Source organism: Gadus macrocephalus, chromosome 11, assembly GCF_031168955.1.
Source record: "Gadus macrocephalus chromosome 11, ASM3116895v1".
Taxonomy (NCBI): domain Eukaryota; kingdom Metazoa; phylum Chordata; class Actinopteri; order Gadiformes; family Gadidae; genus Gadus; species Gadus macrocephalus.
In genome coordinates, this window is record NC_082392.1 from 5,666,350 (window position 1) to 5,691,815 (window position 25,466).

The 25,466-nt window shown below is 47.1% G+C and overlaps 1 protein-coding gene across 4 annotated transcripts; it reads right to left on the bottom strand.

Moving 5' to 3' along the window:
* Positions 1–104: 104 nt before the first annotated feature.
* zhx2a (zinc fingers and homeoboxes 2a) lies at positions 105–20,392 on the bottom strand. Of its 4 annotated transcripts, none has more exons than XM_060066137.1 (13): positions 19,897–20,387; positions 12,795–12,907; positions 11,703–12,446; positions 10,174–10,386; positions 8,966–9,244; positions 7,866–8,081; positions 7,026–7,110; positions 6,066–6,251; positions 4,608–5,095; positions 3,847–4,135; positions 2,912–3,086; positions 2,287–2,407; positions 105–2,000 (listed from the first exon to the last, which is right to left on the bottom strand). In XM_060066137.1, exons 2-12 carry the CDS (start codon positions 12,891–12,893, stop codon positions 2,290–2,292), a joined length of 2,892 nt encoding a protein of 963 aa, XP_059922120.1. In that variant the 5' UTR covers positions 12,894–12,907; positions 19,897–20,387; the 3' UTR covers positions 105–2,000; positions 2,287–2,289. The 4 variants fall into 4 exon arrangements, with proteins under 4 accessions (XP_059922120.1, XP_059922119.1, XP_059922118.1 ...); XM_060066136.1 differs by having other exon boundaries at positions 12,795–13,043; XM_060066135.1 differs by having other exon boundaries at positions 12,795–13,405.
* Positions 20,393–25,466: the final 5,074 nt, after the last annotated feature.

Genomic DNA, 25,466 nt, shown 5'->3' on the forward strand with positions numbered 1-25,466 from the left:
TGAAGCGTAGTTGTAGTAAAATCAGTCTTGTTAGAAAATGGAGAAACAAAGAAATTGATTGAATCTTAAATATAAAGTTTGATCTTTAACCTCTAATCACCACAGCATTATCAACTTTTTTTTATTCCACTTAGAAATTGAACATGAGGAATACATTTAATAAACAATATGGCAGCCAGAGTGGAATGAGTTTCACTGACACTACTAAAAAGATGAACATATTGGGATGATTTACCCGTGGTCATTGTGCCTGAAGGCTTTCCATTAACCATATGCAACCCTCCTTAGTGCAATATCCCAACACATTTTGTGCTTAGGTCAATCAACTAATGTTACTGAGACTTGTCCTTTTAGGAACTTGTCAGCCCAGCATCAGAAGGACAATTATGTTTAAGGCGATCAAGGGCATAAAAAGCAGATATTTGAAGGCAAACAACCAAATTTTAACCTAATAAATGATCAAATGTTATGTTTTTGCAACAGGCCAACTGTACTAGCCCCAAGGCTGTCCTGTGATTTGCTTTGTGTCGACTGAACCCAAGTAATCAAATACATTTTTGCGACCTTGTGCAAAATTCAGACAATACTAGTTTTTACAATTGGTTGTGTATTTATTGACCTCCTGTGGACTTGTAGAAAACAAATAAAGCAAGCGGTATTCCACAGTAGCCAAATGCGAAGGAAAAACAGTATCCCAGATACTTGTTTGTACATTACACTGAAGTAGCAGCAATGGACATTCAGCCAGCATCGACAGCCATACAACCAGAGCATCAGCAGGCTCGAAGTCAATCATGAATCCAGGGCTCTTTCTTTTCTTTGGAAATTCCTGAAATGCTTTGCGAAGTATATTATTGTATGTATGAAGTAATGACGTGACATTAAGGTCAGTCCTACTGAGAGAAAATCTGCAATTGTTACTGCACCAAATCTTTTTTTTTTTTTTATATGATTCAGGAACATATGGAAATCCAAAAGGCTTGAAATGCTCATTTTTACCCAAGCCATACAAAAAAAAAAAAAAAATGCAGTTGGAGATTATTATACATTTGTCATCCCTGTAAGCGTTGGACAGTAGATGGCAACATTTAAACAAGAAATATCCAACAGAAAAAAACAAAAGGCAGCATGGTGCGAGATAATACAGAAATGTCTTACTCTTTTTACAATGCATCATGTCTATAGTTGAAATAAAAAGATATATCGTCTAAAGCCTGTTGCAACAAAGCACACAGCTGATTGTAAAGGTAACTATATGAATACAAAAACTATTGTTCACATGTGCACATTCATTCATTTGACTGCAAAAAAGTCTACCGTTTTACTTCCATTTGCCTACCAAGAGTGCGTAGTTTTTTTTGTTAATACTCTGGCCTGGTCAAACCTTTGTTTTTCTGCTATTTAATACACAAGTCAAATTATGAAGAAGACTTTGGACCACGGGGTGACGACCATCTGTAACAACTAAAGCTCTCAGGTGATTGGATGGCCTGTTAGGGTAAAAAACTGTTGATACCATGGAAACAACCAGTTAATACCATGGAGACTTAAGTGCAATCTATTACCACTGTTGATACGACACCTGCATTTCAATGTTTTATCAATTAACAAGGTGGTACTCTATGAGACTTCTGAAAAACACATTCCTTGTTCTGGGGGCACTGTTCAAAGATACTTCTTAAAAAAGAAAAGAAAAAACGTAACAAAATCTTCCCTCACAGCAAAACTATACAAAGCCTTTTTTTTTTTTTGCAATACAGAAAATATGTACAAGGGTTTAAAAAAATTGTAGTGGTAGTAATAGTAGTAGTGATAATAGTAAGAGCAATGCATCAAGTCCAGCTTTGGCACTCCATCTTCTGTCTCGGGCGGGGCACGAGGAACTTCCGTAGATACCCATGGGTGATTCTTGACTTCCATCACTGGCAATAAGGCAAAAAATGTATTCCTTCCAGAGTTGCCTAGTATGCTCCGAGCCCCGGCAGCCAATCATCTCCCCCCTGAAAAAACAAAGCAGAAAATACGTCATAAAAAACAAGACTTGCGACAAACCACATCAAACCCGTTTTCATTATTTGACAGGCCAAATCAAATCATACCAAGTCAGAGTCCTGACATGGAGATGGAGATGGATTCTAAGACAAACATTGATTCTGTGTTTTCTGTCGAATCGCAAACTCAAGACTGGACACTAAAGCGGGGCATGGCGTTCCCCGACGTGGTCTGAACGCCCTGCGAATGGTTCCTACGCGGTTCCAAGGACCCAGGCTCGTGGCCCCTACCCACCGTTCAGCCAGTGACCCTCGCGGGCTGCTCCAGGGGCAGTATCTCCGTGTCAGCCGCCAGCTTGGGTCTGTCCACTTGGCTGTCGCTCTCCTCCCCCACCGCCACCATCACCTTCACCCACCTGTCGGGGACGCGGACACGCAGAGCCACGTGAGAGGTAGGCCCGGCCGTTACAATGCATTGGACCGGCCCGGACACGGAGCGTGCAGCAGCAACCAAGCACGCGAGGATAAAACGTCCACTTTGGTTTTTGTAGGCTTTTGTTCTTTTACCGGTCAAATGTGGAAATTGGAACTATTGGATTGAAACACATCTTTATAAGCATTGTATAGACTGTGATGACCGATTCATAAATTATATATATATATATCATTTTTTTTCTTTACCCTTTAATGTTGTCACACTGTAGTCAAGACAAGAATTTTCTATCCTGAACGAATACGGACTCCAACATTTCTTGTACATTTTTCCGTGGTAAATACATTTCAGATGCTCATGGTGCATGGTAATACGGACCGATACAAATGGTTTGGTTGTGATAACGTTTTTACCAAATCGTTTTCTGAAGGGTTGCATTCCAACAACTCTACGGTACACAGCGTCCGTGTGTGTTGTTACCCCTCACCTCTCTTTGTCGGTGGGGTTGATGCTGGTCTCGGCGGGGTCCGCCCGGCTCCGGCTCAGGTCGCTCACGCTGTGGCCCAGCCTGTCGGTGAACCACTGGACCAGCTCGGGCCCCGACAGCTTGTTGGCCCCCGACCCGGCCTGGACCTCAGCGGGGCCTTCTGAGGCCCCCAGAGCTGGAGGAGAGGAGAGGAGAGGAGAGGAGAGGAGAGGAGAGGAGAGAGGAGGAGAGGAGAGGGAAGGGGACGAGAGGAGAGGAGAGGAGGGGAGGGAAGAAGGGAGGAGAGGGGAGGAGGGGAGAGGGGGGAGGAGAGGAAAAGAGAAGAGGAGAGGAAAAGGAAAAGGAGAGGAGAGGAGAGAAGAGGAGAGGAGACGAGACGAAACAAGAGGAGAGGAGAGGAGAGGAGAGGAGAGACGAGGAGACGAGAGGAGGGGGGAAGAGAGGAGAGGGGAGGAAAAGAGGAGAGGGGAGGAAAAGAGGAGAGGAGAGGAGACGGGTGTTTACAATTTCACACCGCGTGCCTCAAAGCAAGGGCAGACTGTAGGTTTTTCGAAACACGTTGTGTCATATTTGTTGAAATTCTCTCGACGTCTAGACAGCAATACACAAATAGAATGCGCTGACAAAAAAAACAAACAAGAAAAACAAACAGACATTGCGGTGCTTTAATCTAAACTTATAGCAAATACCATCTAAAAACCCATGTAAAGTCAAATGCTACTAATATTTCAATCGTTTCATGTTTTACTATTAGGGTTCAGCTCCAACGTCAAAGACTTGTCTTTTGGGGGTGCCACACCCACGTCTCCCTGCGGACCCGGCCTACGACTCAAACCCGCCGTCGCCGACGCCTCGTTAACCTCCCCCTCGTTAACCTCCCCCTCCACCACAGGACAGTGAGTCAACCCCCCGGGTCCCCGTTATCCACCCCCTACCTTTGACGACCCTGGCCTCCTGGTGGACGGCGTCGGCCTGCGGGGGCTGCTCAGCGCCGCCGCCGCCGTTGTGCTCCGGGACGGCTCTCTGCAGCGGCTCCGGGGCGGCCCTCTTCTGCTGCTGCTGCTGCGGGGGGGGGGGGCCCTCCATCCACTCCAGGCTCTGGCCGCTCTTCAGCAGCGCGCGGTGGTCCTTGAACCAGCGCACGATGTCCGTGCGGCCCAGGCCGGTCTGCGCCTCCAGCTGGCTGTACTCCTCGGGGGACGGCCACTGGGTCCGGCTGAACACCTGGAGGGGTTTACGGTGGGATGGGGTGTGAGGAGGGGGTCGGTGAGGGTGTTGCGTCACTTTGGTGTGTACTTTATGGTTTTGGATTTGCTAAACCCGGCACGGTGGAACAAACTCCCTCTTCAAGTTAGGTTAGCCCCTTCAGTGCCCATTTGTCAAATCCCTCCTAAAAACTATTTTATTTTCTCTTGCATTTAATTCCATATAAGTTGTATTGTTTTCTGTGTCCTTTTGTGCTTTAAATAGTTGTTATGTTGTTGGAGTGTTTATAACTAGATAGTTTGATATGGACACCACTTTGGTCAACTGTTGTTGTTTTAAAAGGGCTCTAAAAAAATAAACTGGCCTTTCAGCGACAGTCGGCGGGGATTTCAAAACCAAAAGCATTCCTGTAAGTCCATCGGACTTACAGGAATGACAACAACAACAACAACAACATCGACAAGGGTAATACACGTCGTTACACCGGTACCTCTCTGAGCAGCGTGAGGCAGCGGCCGGTGACGGCGCCCGGGCCGGGGACGGGGCCCGGGCCGGGGACGGGGCCCGGGCTGGTGGAGGCCGAGAGGAGGGGCGGGCGCGGGGAGGAAGAGGAAGAGGGGGACGCCGAAGACACGGCGAGGACCGGCGGCGACGCCGAAGACACGGACAGCAGCGGCGGGGGGAGCGGCGTGGACGCCACGAGCACGGGCGGCGGAGAGGAGGAGGAAGAGGAGGAGGAGCAGAGGACTGGGAGCGGGGGCTCAGGGGCACCGGACGCCCCGTTGACCTTTGGCCCCACGCCGCCGCCGCCCCCCTCCTCCTCCTCCTCCTTCTTCTTCTTCTCCACCAGGGGGCCCCCCCGAGGGACGGCCCCCAGGTTGAGCAGGGCCTTCTCCATGTTGTCCCGAAGCGCCCGGCGCTCCGAGAACCAGCAGTCCACCTCCGTCTGGGACAGCTTGGTGTCCCGGGACAGCTGGTCTGCAGGGAGAGCGGGCCTCGGTCAGAGAGAGAGAGAGAGGTGTGTGTGTGTGTGTGTGTGTGTGTGTGTGTGTGTGTGTGTCGGTGTGTGTGTGTCGGTGTGTGTGTGTCGGTGTGTGTGTGTCGGTGTGTGTGTGTGTGTGTGTGTGTGTGTGTGTGTGTGTGTGTGTGTGTGTGTGTGTGTGTGTGTGTGTGTGTGTGTGTGTGTGTGTGTGTGTGTGTGTGTGTGTGTGTGTGTGTGTGCGCGCGTGTGTGTTCACTTGACTCTACCACTTGCGGGACCTGCCAATCATTTGATTAAGATTCGCAAGGACACCTTCTTTAATTTCCCGGGATATTCTAAATTAATTTCTGAAACCATCTTCTTTTCATCGCATCTTCTTTAAATCAATGCAAATTAAATGATAGAATATGTATTGCAACTTAGGCTAAACAAAATCAATGTTTTTTCGGCGGGAAGCCTATTTCTTTATCTATCCAGAAGCTGAAATATGCATCCTTAAACATACACAGTATACACACACATACATGTTTACAGTTCTTCCTACCGATCCAAAATAACGATACTACCGTCGTAGTGTAACAAACACTTCAACCACTCCTCATATGAACCAACATTGGGCCGACTGCATGCGTTCCTCAGCCGGCGCGGTGCCCTGGGTGTGTGTGTGTGTGTGTACCGTGTAACCACACCCCCAGGGCCGCCTTAACGCACGGGCTTACCTGGGCTGAAGCCCCAGGGCCTACGACGACCAGGGGCCCATCATGAGCGGGGGCCTTCAATACTGGCTCATGATAGGCCCACCGATCGGCGTAGGTAGGCCCAAGACAATCCGATTTTTTGTTTTTGGGGCTTACAAAGATCAGAAGCCTATCATGAGCCGAGAAAAAAGGGGGCCATTAGTGGTAGCTGGGCCCAGTGGCCACTTGACACCACGGCCACAGTCGCCCCCCCCCCCCAGGCCCTCACCTAGCTCCTCCTCCGTGGGCCGGCTGCTCCTCTGGAAGCTCTCCTCCAGGGCGGTCAGCTGCTCCGAGGACTTCCCCTTCACCCTCTCCAGCAGGGGGAAGTGGCTGGGCACGGCCCGCGCCACCAACACCTCCCTGGGGGGCGCCGGGTGCTCCGCCTTCACCAGCAACGGGGGAGGGGGGGCCCCTGAGAGAGAGAGAGAGAGAGAGAGAGAGAGAGAGAGAGAGAGAGAGAGAGAGAGAGAGAGAGAGAGAGAGAGAGAGAGAGAGAGAGAGAGAGAGAGAGAGAGAGAGAGAGAGAGAGAGAGAGAGAGAGAGAGAGAGAGAGAGAGAGAGAGAGAGAGAGAGAGAGAGAGAGAGAGAGAGAGAGAGAGAGAGAGAGAGAGAGAGAGAGAGGTTAACATGGGAAGGGGACCGGAGCTGATCCGGACGTAGCGATGGCCGTCTCTGGTGTCGTGGTCGTGCTGTAGCGGCCAAATCGATCCTAGTTTTAGTTTCGTTTTCACCGAGGGACCACAAACACTAGTGGTAAACACTCGCTGTCACGCGTTCACGTTTTTTTTTAAATCGCTCATCGGATTCAGCAGTGAGACCCAATAACAGCGTGGATATAAATAGGCATGTGTGGCATCACTCCTCAGTGCGATGCCACACCTCCTCCTCAATAGCGATGAATATTTGGTTGCCATTCATTTTCTGTGTGCAGGCTGGTGTAAACAAAAGCAGACACAGCACATGACACCAGCTTTAGTCAAATGATCTTATGTCCTGCCAAGCGGGCTGAAATACCTCTAATGATTGTGGGGGCTCAAACGATCAGTTGACAGCTGACAGTTGTATAGAGTAAACCGAAATGCACAATGACCATTTCAGCGGTGGTAAGAACACAGAGAGGATCTAGTTACTCCACGGACGATGACCCGAGCCCCACAACGTGCACAGCGTGGTGTGTGTACGCTACCTTTGATGTTGAGAAGCCGCTGGTCACTGAACCACTTCTTGATCTCCCCTCTGGACAAGCCGGTAGTCTCTATTAGCCTGTAGATCTGGCGACACAATCAGAGGCTTCGAGTCAGAATCCAAAATGGCCGCTCGCAGTGTTGTCCGGTGTGTCTGTTGTGCGTCCTGTTACGTATTTTAAGCACATAAGCTGCCCCCACATAGCAAATAGGAAGCAGGATCAAACATAAAAGCTGTAATATCTACCCCAGCCACAGAAGGCAGCATCTTTAAGACAAACGCAGAAGCCGCAGCTAAGACATCACATAGGCCACGCCCACTTCACATAGGCCACGCCTACTTGGTCAATTTGCAGCACCCGGGGCCAGAGGAGGTCAGAGACTCATAGGCGCCCCGCAGAGAGCCTCGGGCCTAAGCCCGGGGCTCGAAGTAGCTCTCAGTATTTCTCTCTACAAGTGTTAGATACAATTCCCTCCCTTTTGCTTCATATTTACCATACCAAAATAATTTAACAAATAAAGTGAGTTAAAAGCGACCCGTTTCGAACTACTTTCAACAAGAGCACGACAGTCCTAGCACTTAATGTATGTCGTATTTAGTTATAGTGCTTAGTTATGAAGCATCTTATCCGAGCTGTCTTTGTTGTATACGGGGAATGGGTAAACCTAGCGATTGTCAGTGCTTTGTACTCGGTTCTAGGAACATCCTTATTGTAACGACAGCAATCTATTGTTTCACACTCTTATGACAAACAAGCTTGGATAAAAGCGTCGGCTAAACGCCCTGAAATTAAATGTCCTTTTTTTTTTTTTTTTTTTACACATGGACTGTGATCCCTCACCTCGTCCTCCTCGGGGAACGGGCACTGGGTGTAGCTGTGCCGGAGCAACGACAGCTGCTTGGCCGTCTTGTGTGGGTCCAGGGTGAAGCTGAGCAGCTTGGTGGCGGCCACCTTGGTGGGGGCCAGCGGCGCCTGGATGGTTTGGATGATGGACGGCCGCTTGATGCCGGTGGCGATCATGGGGGAGGACAGGGGCCGCTTGAGGGACTGCACCACCTGTGGGAGACGGGGAGAGACGAGACGAGACGCTGCTCCGTCAATCCTACAGGGGAGATTCAGGCGTAGAGCGCACAGGGCGGTAGTAGAAGTTAAAGAGGACCTATTATGCTACTTTTCTGGTCTTCATTTCTTATTAACGACTCCTATAGCGCAACCGGACACGAATCACAGCACAAAAAACGATGTCGATTTTCGGGAAACTCTTCCTCTCATCTGGGCGCTTTCAGCATTCTCTGTCAACGCTCGGTTTCGTCCTTCTCCGCCCGCTCGCACCCCTCCTGCCAACCCAACTCCGTTGTGATTGGTTACCTTCCTTGAAGCGCGCGCGTGCGCGCGGGCAGATTTGCCCAGGCATATTGTGGCGCAGCAGGAGTGCCTCTACGTAGATGATTTCCCGGAAATGTGAACAAGTAAATCGCAAACGTTGTCCCGAGTGTTTAGCGCTCTGCACAGCCACCCCAGACTGTCGGCAGGGAATACGTCGAAATGCATGTACGTCATTATTTGACACTTTAGTATGGTTAAACATGACTATCAATCATTATAACAACGTTAATAGGTCATAAAAGTCGAAAAAGCATAATAGGTCCCCTTTAAAGAGAGATACACGACTTGAATATGAAAAAAATAAAGACAAAAGATGAAAGAAAATATACATAAAAAATACAGAACAAGTCCAGTCAAACTTAATTAACAGTTCCCTCATAAAAGTCTCAAGTGACAATGCTTATCTAATAAAAAAAAAAAAAAACAGTGAGTGTGATAATAATAATAAAATTGTATTTGAAGGCACTCAAGGACACACAAAAGTCATAATAGAGAAGCAACAATAAGACATTGAAAAATGATAACCAATCGTAAGAGGCGCTGAGCGGGCGCACCTGGTTGGTCAGGGTGAGCGCCAGGGGGGCGCAGGAGACGGTGGAGCCGTTGGCCACGGGCGTCAGCACCAGACTGGTGGTGCCCAGGAGGTGGCAGGGCAGGGACTGGAGGGAGGCCCCCAGCTGGCTGCTGACCTTCACCGAGGAGGAGGAGGAGGAGGAGCTGGTGATGGAGATGGGGTGGGCGGGGGAGGGCCGCGACGAGGCCAACACCGTGAAGGTCTGCGCTGGGGCCGAGGTGATGGTGCCATTGAACATCTTCTTCCTGGCCTCCTCCACCTTTGGTTGGTGTTGGTGTGGTGGGGGTGGGGGGGGGGGGGGGGGGGTTAGTTATTTTAACGTCATTACCCCAAACAATGTACACCATTTCGATTAAAATCACATTCAGTCATATGTTATTCGTGAGCCTTTAGTTAATGATTAACTAATCAACAAAACAGTCGTATACATTTGTCGATGATTCATAAGTGCCATGTAAAGGTCCCCTCGTTCACCACCAGGCGTGACGTTGATGAGCCATTCCAAAACCCTGTGGTGACATCACAAGTGGGCGTGACCACCCAGTTCAGCGTCTCCCCCAGACGGAGAACAATGTGTGATGCGTGAGGCGGAGTGGGACCCTTATTCAGCCCCGGGGTTTCAGGCACATACCCGCCCCCTGTGCAGAAGTCTTGACGGGGGGACGGGACGGGGGGAGACGAGTAGTCCTGACGGGGGCTGGGTTCTGACGGCCATGTTTCATATTAATCGCATCGAGTCAACAATCATTTTGGCAAGGTGTTTTTCAGCACGGTACAACATTCCAAACTTTGGTAAAACGGTCGCCGACCGTCTTCTCGGTGCCAAAAATACCGCTGCTTCGGGTTTTCCTTTGATAGGCGCGTTGAGAGGAGGAGCGGGCGAAGCAGCTGTAAGAGTACCCGCGCACCACTGGCATGAATGCGCGCTTGCCTCTGTGTGTGTGTGTGTGCGTGTTCGTGTGCGTATGTATGCGTGTGTGAACGACAGTGTCAAGAGAGAAAGAGTGCTATGAGGAGATGAATGAACGGAACGATATTTATAATTACAAAAAATCGCAAGAAAGAAGCGGAATCAATTTGTGGCGCTCGCTGTTGATTCTGTGGCACTGTGCCACAAATTGGGTCGAATGCATGGGAAACGTTACGCATTGTAAATGCACGTCCGTTTACCGTCTACGTGGTACATACCTCCTCGGGGGACCAGCTGATGCCCTGCTTGAGCCTCTGGGTGGTGAACCACACCTTGATCTGCTCCTCGGGGTGCTTGGAGGCGGCGGTGAGCCAGGAAAGCTCCGCCTGCGTGGGGTAGGGGAACTTGTTGAACGACGACATGAGCGTCAGGTTCCCGTCCAGCGAGGGGTTGTACTTGGTGGTGTTGAGGGGCACCGCGATCTTCGGCACCTGGAACCACACACACACGGGGATCATGGGTCGCTTTCTGTGGTTGTTTTACTGTGATGGGGGCGGGTGGGATTCACCTTGGGAGATCGTTCGTTCACTTGGTTTAAAAAAGGTGACAAATTATACCGCCAGGTGTGAGTGTGATTAGCCGTAACAAGCCGTTTTGATCCGCCTCTTCTGACATCACAAGTGGGCGTGTCCACCTAGATGTGTGCTGGATGGTTCAGTCTACCAGCCGACCCAGTGGGCTGTAGCAAACGTTGCTCATCTATCCGTCATACATCTAGGTGGACAACACGCCCACTTGTGATGTCAGAAGAGGCCGATTTTCAAAACGGCTCGTAACGGCTAATCACACCTAGTGGTATATTATAATACGTCACCTTTAACCTTGGGAAATCATTCATTCACTTTGTTTAAAATTGTCCTCAAGTTGTGATATCTTCCATGTTCAGGTCATGGAAAATATGAGCTATTGATAAGAGCTTTAATAAAACTGTACATTGCCAGAATGTTCTTCGACTGAAAGTCGCACAAAATTAGAAGCATATTTCCACGAAGGAAATATGTTTCTAATAGATAAGCAAGAGAATTATACTATGAATTAAACAATGGTCTACACAGCATAGGGAACATAAATTGTCCTATTTTTCTTGAATACAACAGTGAATTTAATAGTATATCTAACAATGCCATTCATTTGGACCTTTTGTTTATAAAACATATATTAAAAAAGATAAATTAATTACACAATAGTCAGTGCTTGTGTTCTCACTTAAGAGAGGAACCCCAGAAACCTGCCTGCCATGTTTCATTAAATAACACATCATACCATTTAGAAAGTTATACTTATATAATGAGTGTAATATTTCATGGTCTCCATTTCCCTATTACATCCAGTTTTCGCGGCCCATTACTGCTGCAAAAGGCCTGGAAATGGTTCTCCTCCATCATGTTACGATGAAATCCCGGAGAGCATTTTGACAGCATGCTGATTGTTAATAATCATTGACATCCCAGCTCGGCCCCCTGAAACATGTTACTCTCAGCGGTGGAGTCAGTTCTTCAATGGGGGGATGACTTCCACAGAGAGACTTTTAACATAATAACATGCACGGCAGTCTCATACACACACACACACACACACACACACACACACACACACACACACACACACACACACACACACACACACACACACACACACACACACACACACACACACACACACACACACACAGTGTGTGGATTGTGGAGACACAGGGGGCATAAATGACACTTCCAGGAGGCTGGCTTGAGGAGAGGGCAGTCCTTACCTGGGAGAAGTTGGGAGGCCGCTGCAGTGAAGGCATGATGTGTGACGGACTGTCCCCCTTCAGGAGGCTGGCCTCGGGGATGAGCACCGTGCCGTTGACGTTCACCGCGTTGATGGGCTTCCTCAGTTCAGAGGTCAGGTGCCCCAGGTGAAACTCTGTTCTTTTAATATCCGAGGAGGACATGACTTTGGGCTTGGCGAACTTGACGCCCGCGCTGGCCTTGCCCAGGCCGCCCTGCTCCTGCCCGTTCCTGAAGGCGGCGGCGGCGGCGGCGGCCGGGTAGGACGTGTTGTGCACGGCTGCGTTGGCGTCGCTGTTGTTGGCGGCGGCGCCGCAGCCCTCGATGGTCTGCTCGAGGACGGTCTGGTTGTTGAGCTTGACGCGTCGGAACTTGAAGTTGACCTCGCCCGGGTGGCACTTCTCGTTGTGCTCCGTCAGCGAGTCGAACTTCTTGGTGTTGAAGTTGCACACGGCGCACAGGTACAGCGGGTTGAGGATGACGTTGGGGTGGCTGGCGTCCACGTGCTCCTTGAACGCGTTGAGGTTCTGCGTGGAGAAGGGGCAGTACTTGCACTCGTAGCCGCCCTGCTGCGGCTGCGGCCGCGGCCTGGGGGTGGCCGAGGCCTGTGATTGGTCGGGAGGCGCCGGGGAATGACCGGCTTGGTCCGGAGGCTCTGACGGGGGCTGCTTCGGCGCGTTGTCCGCCGTCACGTCGGCGCCCCGGAAAGGCTTCTCTGGAATCGTCTGCCATATTAAAAAGAATGGATCTCAAGGTGTGACCTTAATAGTACGCTCCCAGATCGGCTTTTTTTTTAAACTTTAAACAGGAAAGTTGTGCACAATGTTTGTTTTACAGTGTTTATTTATAGCGCCTATTTGAATTATGATATGTGCACAGTACACATGAAGGCCAAATACTGCAGGCATACCCTTAAAATACACAAGACCAGTAGGCAAAACGATGATTTTATCGTGAAAGGTTAGAAGGGTTTAGAACATTGTTATCTTACTTTGCATCGGCGCCTAAAAGAGGGCTCTCATCATTCGGGCAGGGGTGACCGATCTCTTTCTGCGGCGGGCCGGTCCACATACCTCCATGTCGTGCGAGTCCTCATCCTCGTCGTCCATCTCCACCAGGGTCCGGTCCGGTCGGATCATGCAGGGGACGGACGCTTTCCGTCGGCTTGCCATGGCTAACCTTGACCCTGTTCAAGATCCAGGTGGACAGTTGGTTTTGTGCTCGGGCCAGAGACGGAGGGGGACAAAGTCTGCGGAGCAAGCCGACGCTCTGTGCCGTCACGTTAAAAGACGGGCCACAGGGACACAGGCCTGGCACTGGGCCTGAACAGTGCAGAAGACAAGGGGAGGGCGGGGATGTGGGGAAACGCAAGGTTTGAGAAGCCCAGGTTGGGGTGCTATTTTTAGGCAAACAATGCAGAGGAGACTGGGTCAACGCAACGCCGTGGAGGAAGGAGCGAGCGGGCGATCGGTCCTCCGCAGACCAGACCAGACCTATTGCAGACCCGAGCTGCAGTGAGAAGGCCTACTCTACATGGAGGAGGGAACGGGGACTCGTGCGAGGGGGCCGAGGGCTGGTGGAGTGCCGAGGGCTGGCGGCGACGGCGGCGGGGGGAGGCTGCACTGGCTGCCAGGGTCAGCTCCGGCGATGGAGGGCTTCATGCACCTTCATTACACAGGACACTCTGCACGGACAGGAGAGACGGACGGAGACAGACGGGGGACGGGTTAGATCAGGGGATCCCAAGCTTTGAGTGACACGGCGCAGATCTGTGGTTGTTCACTGGTTGAGGAGGAGGAGGGACCCGAATCATCGGCTTTTGTGATAATGAGGCGCGATTGATGATCCAAGGAAGCCAAGACAATGTACGGAGTAGCTAGTTGTGTTTATGACCGTACATATGTGGTTTAGTACTACCTAGTTCTTATAACAATGCAGAATCAATACTCAACTAGGCTGATCTGTATGGAGCAAGTTCCGCATTCAACCCAGCATATCACTAATTCGCCAACTTCAGAGTTAGGATATGATGAAACACCAAACTAATGTCAATGTGCCAAATTAGGGTCTCCAATTCGTTACTTGATTGTCCGCTTATAAAATGACATGTCGATTTTGCCACATTTCCGGCATGACAATGGGAAACAGGAACCTTGATATTGTGCCATTCTGATGGTAACTTACTTTCCTACGTCTTGATTGTGTATGCTGTGTTTCAATAAATACAATTTGATGACTTGACTTAAGAGTAAGAGACAGACTCCTATCAGGAGTCCTAACGTTTGGTTGCCATGGCAACACCAAGTCAGTGGTTGCTGTATCAGCGATACCAACATTGGCCTTCAACTTTGGAGAGGATGCAACTATTAGCTCTATGATAAGAAAGTGTTCATTTTAATCCTTAGGTATAAAGACAAAGGCCATACAGCTAACAATTGCTAACCCTTGGCTACTACATCCAATTATTTAACTGCACAGATCCCCACCTTAATGTACAACCATTTCTGACCTTACAACTAGACTTAACCATCTCTTGGTTAAAAAAAAAAAAATACATGGGATTTTGTTTCAACATACTATTTTCGGCTTTTAGTTTGGAGTATGTTTCAGTTAAGACATGTAGATCCCCATGGTATTTCCCCATGGTATTTCCTAAATTCGTTTTGAGGTTAAGAAGCCGAAGTTTGTTGAAACTTAAAAATAATCCCCCCTTTATTCAAGGCCAGAATACTAAAGAACGTAATAAAGAAGAGCAGAGAATAGTCATATTTAAAGACAAACAAGCAGTGAAGAGCAGAGAATATTTAAGTGTTGCGCTAAACATTTGAACAAACAACCTCATGTGTTTAAAATAAAAAATAAAAGTACAGAAAACTACCTCACGAATTTAAATATTATTGAATATTCCATATCGAAGAATAGTCTACAATATAAGTGCTTGGTCACATATGGGGCTAGTCTGGAGACCAAGCCCTGAGGCTAGTGTCCAAGCTCTTTCCAGTGCCTCATTAAAGTTGGATGAATTCTGCGCCCAGCCTGCTACCTGCTGTCTGGCTCTCACTGTTGACCGGTTCGTCGGACTGGCGCCCGATATCATATCTTCTGAACCCTACATATTCAGCAATATTAAAAAGGACAGGGCTTGTGTACTTTCCTCTTTATCTTGTTGCAGAGATCCCAAGTGACACAACCAACAGCAGCCAGGACCCTTATTGAACTGTCTCATGCATGTATCCAGTGTTATCTTTTAGGCACATTAAAGCAAGCAAGTCACAGGGCCCTTCTTGCGCAGATCTGCAAGATAAATCCTTTGCAAGCTCTTCAGTCATATGTTTTTTTACGATTTACACTTGAGGCAACCTGGAAGAGAAAGAAGTAGTCTAACCACAAGCATTGGTCGCTATGCCAAATACATGAAACCTCAAAAGACATTTAAGGGGCGACCCGCTTAATCAAAAGGTGCTCTCAATATTAGCGACGGAAGAAAGCGCCAGTCCAATCCCAGATTCTCTGAATATTGGAGAATCACTTACTCCGGGACCTGGTGTCTATGTAACCAAGGTAACAGGGAATCAGCCATCAAATCAGTCGCGTTCACGCTGATAGATTCTTATCAGTGGCAGGGGTCAAGTTGGGTTGATTTGTTTGTGGTTATAGATTACGATTTTTTAGGATTTATATTTTCCCCTGTGATAGTTAGTTTCTGATAGCCAAATTAGATATTTAAAATGGCCATTAGAATTAGATTTTCTAGTCCAATAAATACGTTGTAACCTTTCGTTTTTTGTCATTGTAGCCAGTAAACACTAGCTTTATTAAGCTTCCCATGAGTCCCAATGTATTTTAAAATGTGATAAAATGTACAAATGTCATTCCATTTGATTTGAGTAATTTATATATTTGTAGAAATACATATTTCTGAACGACAAACTGTGTTAATTTCTAATGGGAGTATAGCGGCAGTTCGACTCGGTCCGTGTGGGAATCCCAGGTTCGTGCTCACATGCACCGCCTGCTTGTACCAGTGAGCTGGTAGCATTCCCTGGAGCACATTAAAAAACACATCCACCTCCTCCAAAGTCACACCATCCAAATAACAGCCCGCTGAACGTAATAGCTCATGTTAAAATGGGATTGTTTCACATCACTACTGTAGATATAAGCTTGTACGGCTGGATGAGCCACGTTCCTCCATCAGTGGGGGAGCTGCCCTTCACAAGGCTGACTCCCTCAGATTGGAAGGGGGTTCACACAGCACTTTTGGGTGGTGTGTGCGTGTGGGGATGTACAATTGGGCTCTACGCCACACGGGGAGGTACGCAATTTGTGCACCCTGCCTTCCTGCAGTGGGTGTGGTTCTTTTTTTTTTGGGAGGCTTTCATGTGACCGAGGATTGGTTTAGGGCTGACAGAAAGAGGGAGTATCCCTTCTCTGCGATTGGTTGATGTGGTGCAAAGGGTTTTTAATTTCTCTCTCTCTCTCTCGCCTTCTCTCCATTGTGCCGTTGCTCCCTTCGCCGAAACCATAAAATGGAGGGAATATATTAATGTCAATGCATTTATTATACATGGCAATAATAAATAATGTTTAAATGTCTGTGTGTTTCAAAATATTACAAAGGACAATTAAGATCTTGTATTTTCTTTGTAGGTCTTCAAATGATTATGAAGTATAAAGAATGGGTTTTTCAAACGGACACAACCTAAAACTGTTAAGGGTAGGCTTTGGTTCAAGCAAGGACACACAATGGCTCACGTCTGTATGGAAGTTACAGGTGTCCCCTGCTCAATGAATTTGATATTTCATGAGGTTAACACATTTGTACGCGTCTAAATCTTAGGTTATAGCAGTCCCTGAACAGGCAACTGTGTTTTGGCCCATCCGATTTTCAGTGAGTAGGGCTATATCGTGTATGTATTTACTATACATGCATGGTGCAGCCCTGCGAGGTATGAGCCACTTGGAGGCTCCACCAGGACACTGGCACACGGAGGATGACCTCGCCATTGTGTGTCGTCTTAGTCACCCAAACAACGAGGCAGGCGGAGATGGTCTGAAAATATCCAGCGCCACGCAAATCGACCACGTCAGGTGACGTCATCGCAGCAGGGCTACTAAAGGCATGAAAACGGCATCGGATAAATAAATACACAACCGACTCTTCGGTTGTGATATTAGACTGTGCGCACACACCTAGTAGAGCAGTGTTTAGCCGCGGGGGTTTGTGTTTTCCATGTATACGTTAATTAGTAAGACAGCGAAAGCATAGGGACTCACTGTAGAGTAAGCCTAAACCGCGGTCCCCCTGCAGAAGTATAAATCACCCTTTCGTGTCATTTGTTTTTGCGCAAAACAGTCTATACGCTTTGAAAATGCCTGTGTTGTTGAAACAAGCAGGAGGCATGGCTTTGCATAGAGTATTTCTTTTATAAATCCTACAGGAACAACTATCAATCATTATTTTGTCTCCAGATCTGTGATATTTTGCTTCGACTCAAAAGGTTAGCCTGAAGTAATCCTGTAGGCTGCCACAAGTAGCTCTTGGGGAGAGTACAGACTAACGTTGTCTAGACAGAGAGGCACACAATAAGAGAGCAAAGAGCAAGAAGATAGTGGCATCCTAACCATTGTCAATGTCATATCTGGATGCAATACCACTTGAATGTAGTGGTTCAGCTGAGGCTTTGAGCCAAAGCATCTCTTACCTATCAACACTCAACAAAGTATTATAAATTCAAAAACAGCTAAAAACAATAAACGATAATCTCATCTCCATGTGTATTGCTTCTATAATGCATCCGGGGACCTAATGACTGAACCTAATGAAATTAGCAAACGATACACTTACAGATTCCATCTTCAACCACTTCCACTGTACAAACCTATACTTGAAACCTTTTACTTGGTACGAGTAGAAAATTCAAACCGTTTCTATCATGCGTCAAAATCCAGACATGCTTATTATTTGCACAACTTGCCATCTTAAGAGGGAGGGAGGGGTAGAAGTATTCAAGGGGTCATGCTGCACAGAATACAATGCGCACCTCATGAATTCCAAGGCCTTCCAGCACTATTCTCTAAACAGGCTAAGTGTATTACCGCATTGTGTACACTCAGACGTTGTTGTCCCTGACACTGTCTGCATTTACTTATCTTGTTAACTGTTTTCTACTGAATTATTGTTGTGCCATCACTAGCTCTCCAGAAACAAAAAAATCAGCACCATGGACAAGGAATGTCAATGTATCGATACACGTTATCAAATAAATAGATTTCCTTAAAACATATCTTATTTGGAATGCGATAGTTGTCAAGAGCTCAAGTCACTGTTTGGTGAATTTAACAGATCGCCAGATAAACCTCAATACCTAGTCCTTAAACGTGTTTTTATAATTAATGAGTCTATGTGCAGCTCTGTGGCGTCGTACTTTACATCCTAGAAGGCAATTAGCAGTGGATGTCAAGAAGATTGATAGAACTTGTTGTGTAGCTAGCTATGCAATATGTGAGCTAGCTATGTTGACAACGTCAACACAAACCTGTAGGCAAGACTGAACATTGTCTACCAACATTGAACATAACATATTTTACTGCATTCTGATGAACAAAAGCTTGACAATTGGAAAGTCTAACTTAATTTGCAAGATGCTCACAAAAGGGGTAAATTTTCTTGCAACTTGCAAACCTGCACCACAACGCACCAAAGGACATAAACTTATATCCATTGCATGAACCATTGTCCTTCATTGTTTAGACTACTCCTATATCTCAGTGAGGATACAACATGTAGTGCAATGTTAATATGATCCACTTCCTATTATTCTGGCGGTATGCAAGTCAAATGAGTCTCTCAATACGAATATGTTCTAACCACTTTAGGAACCGTATGACAGATGTGTTACATCTTAACTGCTTTGATGATGCTATTCAATAGAGGATGAACAGCCTGCAAGGCAGTAGAGCAACACTCCCAGGCCGCATCTAGTGTAATGTACCGAGTAATGTAAATAGACAGCCCACAAAAGTGACAACTGCTGGGTATCCACACTGACTCACATGCTTAAAAGGCAAGCTAGTTACCACATTGCGTTCACTGTGGATGGATCCAACTGTGACAGTCCATCACCCCTGTCCACTACCTACCGCAGCTTTATACTACAGACAACATAACCGTATTCTCGTTATACGTCTCTAAACCCAAAGGCATGTTTCAATGCCCCGCTACCCCCTCTTCCTCTCTCTTTCCCTTTCCGCAGTTCTCCCAAATCCTGTGGCGGGGGTGGTGGAGGAGGGGGGGGACCACTGGAAAGTCTGGGAAAGTGCGACGCGGTTACACTGCGGGAGAATGGATAAAGAGCTTCCTGAAAAAAGTTATCATTGGTGTTGTTTAGACTCTGGGTTCACAGCAGCCGTGGTGGTGCAGCAGTAGAGAGGTGAACCCTGCTGTTGGGTACGGCGTCGCCAGCACCGTGTGCGTTTCCGTCTGTCTGCAGCAGAAACGTCCGTGGTCACGAAGGGGGAGGAGGCGTCACCAGGAGCACGCCTACATCATCACGGTCGCCACGGTACCAGCCGAGAAATCAAAGTCTACACGTTACAGTGCACATAAAGTCGCTTTCACAAACCCCACAGAACCGACCTATGTGTAACCCGGCGTTGTCTGACGGTTTTATAGCCGGGTCCAGACGTTCGCGCCGCGACGCGGGCTAGAAGGGGGCCACAAAACGGTCTCCAAAAATGTTCCCTCGCCATCGACGTAACAACATGTCGGCAAAGGACGGCCATGTTTTGCTGGTTATGTCGACACTGGGAGGAAAGTGAGCACGATGGACTGTCTCGTTCCCAATACTTCGGACCGCATACAGTCAACTGCAGCGAAAACTTAGCAGGGGGGTGGGGGTGGGAAACACAGATGAACAACTTTGCTTAGCTGACGAGCACATACGTTGTTCCAGGGTGCAGGTGGAGACAACAACAGGGCAAACAAAGTTCACACGGCGAGACAAGTTAAAACACTAATACGGAGGCGCGGGGGGCTATGGCGGGGTCCCCCGCCGAGTTACAGCAAAGCTGGTCGAATGAGACAAAAACTAGACGACATGTGGCTTTGACTTAGGACACTTGTTTTTGCGCCGTCTCGAATAATACGTCAAGGAGTAGTTGGGTCGTTCCTACCTGCCCGGGGGGTCTGGCACGATGCTCGGACGACACGGTAGATATCCAAGTGGGAGTGTAAACCATCAGCTGGTCATGATAAGAAGTGTAGTATATTTAGACAAATGGGTAGCCGGGAGAGACGACAGAGCAGGAGAATCGCGATCACAAGGAGGATCTACGGCACAACCCACATGACCGCCGACGTCAGCGTACGTATTTGCATGAGGTACCAGGGCGCCTGTGTCCGCTCGCAGCGCGTCCATGGCGCGACGGGTCCAAAGTTCGGCAATTCGCGCCATACGTATGTCTGTACCCGAGCTCTGCATGAGCTGCCCTGGGAGTCAAGGTGTAGAAATGAATGAACAGTGTCTTGATGCTGTCAAGTTATTGCGCCGTAGGTGTCCGCCTCCCCCCTACCCCCAGCCAGCCTGGAGATAATGAAATAATAAATGACCAACCCATAGGATGAAATGAGTCTCGGATGGACCTTCGCATCCCTACTACAACCACCCAGTAAACCCTCCTCTCTCCCTCTTTATTATTCTCTCTCTCTCTCTCTCTCTCTCTCTCTCTCTCTCTCTCTCTCTCTCTCTCTCTCTCTCTCTCTCTCTCTCTCTCTCTCTCTCTCTCGCCCCTCTCCCCGCATATAGTGGGTGTGTTGGGGGGGGGGTGTTGTTGGTTTAGTAGACTTTCATATGGAGGAAGAAAAACAATGCACACTTGGTACGCAATAGTGACCTCCACCGGCCGGTTTGAACGTATGGCACACTGGTAGGTCTGTCTTGTCCTCAGATGGTGTCTGGAGGAAATTGCAGCAACAGCTGGGATGATCATTGAACCTCTTGTGATGACTTGGGTTGTATTTTGCCCGCTCAATATTACTCACATAACAGTGAAGCAACCTGGTTGGTATATTAAAGTATATGCATATTCTTACGGGGAGGTCAGACCAAAATCCTAGTCCTAAAGTCCTGATCAGACGACCAACAGCGGTATTGGTTTGACAAAACATTAGAGCTGGCTGATGCAGAAAATCTTAAGAACAAATTGATCTGAATGATCCTAAAATTATGTATTATGAAGTAATTATTTTTGAATTTTATTTTATCTTCAGGCATACCAATGGTGCCGCCACATTTTTCCATGGATTTCTGCCAGATATCCCAGAGCACCTGAAAGTAGGGCTGTGTCCACTGCGCCTTCGTGTGTGTGTGTGTGTGTGTGTGTGTGTGTGTGTGTGTGTGTGTGTGTGTGTGTGTGTGTGTGTGTGTGTGTGTGTGTGTGTGTGTGTGTGTGTGTGTGTGTGTGTGTGATTTATAGTTATTGTTTGTTCAATGGTCATTTGACAATGACAGACATTATATTACATTATGGGCTTTTAGTGGATTTGGAAAACAATAAGGAATACACGTACGTCACTCCTCACGTACGTATCTGACCTGATTTATGCAGGTTGCAGGATCATTGAAATACCATGTTTTCTTTAGCCATAAGTTACTTAGAGTTGCCACTAGATGGCAGCAACAGACCGTATAGTGGAGTTAGTGGGGTTATACCGGTATTTGACTTATTTTTGCATAAACGAAACACAACGCTGTTTCCTCTTTCCATATGATGTAGTTGTTTCTTGCAACTTACCGAAAATAGAAAGAATGAGTTTCAATATAAGCATAACTATGTGAACGTGAAACCAAAACCAGGACCCCCAACACTGACTGTGCTATCTGCATTTTACACTTTGCAGATAGCACAGTCGCCATGACTCACACACTCTGGACCATTTCCCTTCCAATACCCAGGTTCAACTGAGGCACAGCTGTTTACCATCAGGAGGGGCGAGAAGAAAGGACAATAGGAACGGGCAAGGGGTGGGGGTAGGAGAACAGAGAAGAGAGCACAATGGCATAAATAAATATTGTCTCTGTATTGTTACTTGTCCTTTGTTATTGATCTAACACAGGAGAAAGAAAATCCTTGCTATAGACATGTTGATTGGTGTAATATGCTGGAAGGCACGTCTGTGGTTTCTCACATTATCTATCCAAAACAGCCCATTTCCCATAGTGTAGTACAGTATGTTTTCAGTCACAGGGCAGATGACCCAAGCATTGGTCGTTGCCAGTCTATCTGTGCCAGTCTATCTGTGAAGACACACCTGTGAAGACATAGCATGTAAACACACTGAGCAGCACGGATACCACACTACAAGGCTATGGAATATAACCATGGTAATGACACGGTTTAAATACAAATATAAAAAGGCCTATGAAGATCGCATGTGCAAATGTGAATTGAGCACGGATTATGTTGACTCTCAGTAAATGCCCTATAGTAAGTAAGGGCAAGAAAATAAACATGGCTGCTGTCCACTTACTGTGGCCCATGTGACTGTGGAAGAACCTAATTGAATTCAGTGCAGTGGATCTGAAGGGTGACTGAGCCCACAGTTCTGAGTGAATGCCAAAAAGGAGTTTATATTGCTCTCTATGGGTTCTAAGACCTTTTCTTTTACTTGTCTTTCTGGGCTATTGGAAATTCATTGCGGAAATCTGAAAAGTTGTGCTTCCCAATTTTGTCATGACACTTGTTATGACCAGAGAGCCATACTTATGCCTACAATGTAAGTACATCAAGGATTACTTTAACAAAATGGCTATCGGTTGGTTACAGCAGCGCATGCTGTGAGATACTTGGCCACATGGGTGCCTAGTTGGCATGGAGTAGAAGGCATGCTGGGCGTGTAGACGCTCAGTTGCACCACAGAACCGCCATCTGGAGACTCTTCTTCAGAGCCTGTTCAGGAAGGTTCCACATAATTAGGAAAATATTGATGCAAAAATGACAATTTTACTAGAGCTATTAACATGTCACTAATTTAGCAGATGCTTTGATCCAAAGAAGCAAGGAGACACACGATCTCCCCCTCCATCCCCCCTCCCCCAACACCATCCCCCCCCAAAGGCAATTTTCAATTAAAGTATGAATTTCTAAATCAACAATATAAAAAAATGACATATCTGATTGGATATTAAGAAACCGTCTCAAACTCAACTCAATAACACAAACGTTATCATTATTATACTGTTTTGCCAGGACACTTTTATAAGTTAAGATCGTCTTATGCTCCCATATCATAGTTCTCTCAATATCTCCGTCACTTATGATCTTCTGGTCTGTTGCAACTTATTTGTTCCATTTTTTTTTTTTGCCACACCATATTGAATATTTTCCCAGTCAAAGCACAATGCACAAAGCTTGGCCGTCGCATTGGCTCCCCAGGGGGGCTTGTAGAAAGGAAGGGGCCCGTTTTTGCAACAATTCATCACCACAGTTCTGTGAAATACTTACCCATGTGGTTTTTAGGGGTATTGTCACTTCACAAAATCCTTATATTACCGCAAAAGTATGCTTTTTTTTGTGCTTCTTTGCTATGTGTGTAAGAAACGGAAGGATTTCATTGTGGATTCCTTGGCTGTGTGACGCAACTGCGAGTGTGTGCGTTGGGTTGATCATTTGCATGTATTGATAGACATGCCCTGTTCATCTGCTTGTGTGTGTATATGTGTGTGTCTGTGTGCATGCATGTTGGTGTGTGCATGTGTGTGTGTATGTGTGTATGTGTGCTCCTGCTACCTCAAAGGACCCTGCGAGCTAGGTTTAACAGAGCAACCAGTATATGAGACCCACACACACGCACACACACACACACACACACACACACACACACACACACACACACACACACACACACACACACACACACACACACACACACACACACACACACACACACACACACACACACACGTGGTTACCATTAAACCAGAGGCTTTCAAGACGAGAGGGGAAAAACGAGAGAAGAAAATAGAGCTTTGAGAGATGGCAAGGAGTAAATATTACCTTTGAACTACTCACAGATATGGGAGTCGCCTTGGGCAGGGGATCGCTAAGTCACATCAGCCCTCAGTGACGGTGAGGGGAAGTCAACCCGGTAGGTCAGAGGTGAAAGGAGGCAAATGGCAATCAATCCATCTGTGCCGCGATGCACTTGAATAATGTGGAGTGTTGAATGTGCTCTCAGCACGGCGACTACATTTTGATTAAGCACTCACGTACGTTAGATGTTTGCCATCGTCTTCCACTGTTGGCGGGAGAGCTATCCTCACAGGAGTCATTGTAGGGGGGGGGGGGGGGGGGGCATTCTGTGATTTATCATCAGGCAGAGGAATTGACTGATCCTCAGAGTTACTCCTGCTTCTGATTGATAGGGAGAGAACAGTGAGGACACGTTGAACGGTCCCTGCTGGTGTTGGTAAAATGTGAACTATTGTCGTTTCGAATTGCTAATGGTCTCGAAGGCCAATAAATTGAGATGATTCAGAAGAAGAGGGCTTCTGTACGTTCCGATTACCTTCATTTATAGACAACATTTATAGACAACCAAGACAACATTTATAGCCGTCAGACAACCATGATATGATGCTTTATAGGGAGTTATTGTCTGAAGTACACTGATTGAGGTGCAGGGAGCTGCTCTGTTTCATTGTTTGGTTGTATCCCCCCCCCCCCCCCCCCCCCCCCCCCACACTGGCTTGTCTAGACACAGACCTGAGTGTAGCTATACGTCGCGGTGACCGTGAACTGTCACAGCAGTTCCAAGCGTTTTAAGCCTCGAGCCCTTGTCTATCATTAAAGTACATGGCACAGACCACAGCACACAGATACTTATAATCCGTTCCAAATTGGACTGCGTCTCCGCTCCTTGGTTCCTCTTTCATTTTTGTGTGTAAACAGTGAAAGTGTATAAAAAAAAAAGGTCTCACTTGTGTTACATGCATCCAAACAGTGGCTCCGGGACAGTGCTGTAAACAGTGGCTAGGATGTATTTGGTAAATACCAAGCTCAATAGTTTAGACACGTTTTTTTTGTAGTGCAATTCGAACTGTGCAAGAGTGTGATGTCTGCTTCCTTATTTAAATATATATATATATTTTTTTCTCTGTCTGTCTCTCTATCTGTCTGTCTGACTGTCTGTCGCTTTCTCTTTAATTCTGTGTCTCTCTCTCTCTCTCTCTCTCTCTCTCTCTCTCTCTCTCTCTCTCTCTCTCTCCCCCTCTCGCTCAATCTCTCTCTCTGCTACCTGTCCTCTCTGTCTGAATTTCTTTCTTATATGTTGCTGTTATTTGAAGGACGAATGTGTTTACGAGGTCCTCTCTCTCATCAGCACGAGTTGATTACAGATCTTATATTTGTTTTGTCGTTTCACCTGTTCAGATGTGGCCGCATGAATGGCAACTTACTAAATGCAAAGATATATTTAGTTAGCCGCACGAAAAGCAGGGATTGCATGATTTAAGTCAAATCTTGCCTTTTAGAAAAGCTTTGTCTGATTACTCCATTTGACATTTTATGACACAATTTGATAAAGTTTTTTAATATTAATTGGGGATAAGTAGTCTGTCTCTATGCCGGGAACAAATAGTTAATAAAATGTATCTATATCTTTATCTGTGATTTATCAACTCATCATTTCGTACTGTACAATGACAATATGCATCGCATACTAAGGCAGTTTAAATTGTTGAGTA

Bases quoted from the DNA above. Each gene is read 5' to 3' on its own strand.
- zhx2a (XM_060066137.1), bottom strand. From the start codon at position 12,893: ATGGCAAGCCGACGGAAAGCGTCCGTCCCCTGCATGATCCGACCGGAC. The intron at 6,252-7,025 runs GTAGCGTACACA...TCTCTCTCTCAG, and splicing joins GCGGCTTCTCAACATCAAAG to GGGCCCCCCCTCCCCCGTTG. The intron at 4,136-4,607 runs GTACCGGTGTAA...AAACCCCTCCAG, and splicing joins GCCTCACGCTGCTCAGAGAG to GTGTTCAGCCGGACCCAGTG.